This window comes from Octopus bimaculoides, chromosome 24 (genome assembly GCF_001194135.2).
Source record: "Octopus bimaculoides isolate UCB-OBI-ISO-001 chromosome 24, ASM119413v2, whole genome shotgun sequence".
NCBI classification, from domain to species: Eukaryota; Metazoa; Mollusca; class Cephalopoda; order Octopoda; family Octopodidae; genus Octopus; species Octopus bimaculoides.
This window is the reverse complement of record NC_069004.1, coordinates 13,954,259-13,956,435: the sequence shown is the minus strand read 5'-3', so window position 1 is coordinate 13,956,435 and position 2,177 is coordinate 13,954,259. Positions and strand designations below refer to the sequence as shown.

At 34.5% G+C, this 2,177-nt stretch overlaps 1 protein-coding gene across 5 annotated transcripts in view; it reads left to right on the top strand.

Annotated features, from left to right (window-relative positions):
- LOC106876481 (syntaxin-binding protein 5) overlaps positions 1-2,177 on the top strand; it is a 433,849-nt gene that overhangs the window by 308,039 nt on the left and 123,633 nt on the right. For all 5 annotated transcript variants that reach the window (XM_052976466.1, XM_052976465.1, XM_052976467.1 and 2 more), the window contains exon 14: positions 314-354. In XM_052976466.1, the coding sequence (XP_052832426.1) occupies positions 314-354 (41 nt within the window). The remainder of the gene's footprint in view (positions 1-313; positions 355-2,177) is intronic.

The window sequence follows — 2,177 nt, the reverse complement described above, 5'->3', positions numbered from 1 at the left end:
TATATATATATATATATATATATATATATATATGTATGTATGTATGTATGTGTCTTTGTGTCTGTGTTTGTCCCCCCACTACCATTTGACAACCAGTGTTGGTGTGTTTATGCCCCCATAATCTAACAGTTTGGCAAAAGAGACTGATAGAATAAGTTCTAGGCTTAACAAAACATAAATATTGGGGTCGACTCTCTAATGGCTGCAGTCAAATAACTAAAACAAATAAAAGATAAAACATACTATTTTTTGATAAGGGATCTGATATTCTTATATAACTTTCTTAATCTTAATTCTTTTCCTTTTCTTTCAGACATGCCGATGGCTCAGTAAAATTCTGGGATGCTTCAGCAGGTATTTAGTCATTATTTTATTTATTTCTTCCATGCCATATTATTTTCCAGTAAACCGTTTAATTAAATTCCATTTTCTCTTGCTGAAAATCCTTTTTATGTCATTATCTGACAAGTAACCACTGCAATTTATAATGGTGCTAGCAGTAAACTAGCACAAAATGGTTTTATGTGCAGGCATGCCTGTGTAGGTAAACGTACTCTTTTACATTGGGATGTTAGCTGAGTTAGTGGTTTCAAAGTAGGAGAAAAGTGATATGAATATGAACCAGAAGCTGTGATATAGAATAAGAATTACACGATTTCGTGGGATTACCCAATGAAGTCTTACCATACTATTGAAGCAAGAACACCAGATATGATTTTAGAGGACAAAAGTAACAAATCTAGCAGTGTAGCAATGGATAAAGACCTAGTAATAATAATAATAATAATAATAATAATCCTTTCTACTAAAGGAACAAGGCCTGAAATTTTGGGGGAGGGGACTAGTTGGTTACATCGACCCCAGTGACTCACTTGTACTTAACTTATCAATCCTGAAGGGATGAAAGCAAAGTCGACTAGGGTAGAATTTGAACTCAGAAATATTGGCGAAATACTGCTAAGCATTTCGTCCGGTGTGCTAACAATTCTGCCAGCTTGCTGCCTTAATAATAATAATAATAATAATAATAATAATAATAATAATAATAATAATAATAATAATAATAATAATTAATAATTTGTTTGAAAAGATGAAAGAATTTTTTTAGAATAAATTTTATTTCAATATATTTATAATATTTTAATAATGATGATGTCTTACATGTAGCATAAAATACATGAATGCTAATAACGATTTTGATATTAATGGCATTGTCCCAAATGAAGCCATAGCTAAACTGGCTGGAACCAGCTGGGAATTCAAAAAGCAGGCATAGATTTCGTTTATCATTGGGGAATTTCAACCATGTTTCGTGGTCTGCTACCACAACAGCTCCTTTATAGGATCCAGTTAGCTCAAGACATCATCAGGAGGAACCACGTCCGGTTTCGGCCCCTACTCCTCTACCGTTTTGACGTGGCGGGGCTCCCCCTTTCAGATGTGTCTTCAGCTCTGGTGTTGGGTGCGTGTCTTCTTTCTTCTATTCCCTGGCCTCTTCGATGCAGCATCAACGAGTGTCAGCGTCCGACTGATTGTCATGTCAAATTCCCCTTTTTATACATGCTGCTAGGCTCCAGCAGGCTGCCCCAGCAAGTTGTCACGTGACACTGTCTAAATTTCCCGCTGCTAGGGTCCAGCAAGTAGCCCCAGCAAGTTGTCACATGACACTGTCTAAACTTTAACTGACAATGGAGGGCGCGAAGCCACTTCAGTGTCAGCCTGTCTCACCTAGGCATGTTATGACTTTCAAGCCATATATATATCATTGTACTTTGGGATGGTCATTTTATTTATTATTTTTATTATTGTTTTTTTTTATTCACTCATTTATTACTGTTATTTTATTATTTTAATTTTTGTCCATTGTCTGTAAATTTTTTGTCACACATATTTGACATCTTCAGCCACACTTTTCATTTCTGGAAACAAAAGTGTCACTGAAGAGGTCACAGATGCGTGACGAATGATTTACAGACAATGGACAGGCATTAAAATAATCAAATAACAGTAAGAAATGAATGAAGAAAACAAAATATAGTGCATTTTGCCAAATAAATGGCAAAACAAAATAACAATAATGATAATGAATTAAATGACCATACTGAAGTACAACAATATCTGTTTCAACACAATTTCACATCAGGAATCTTGCAAAACAAATTGATAAATGTATATAT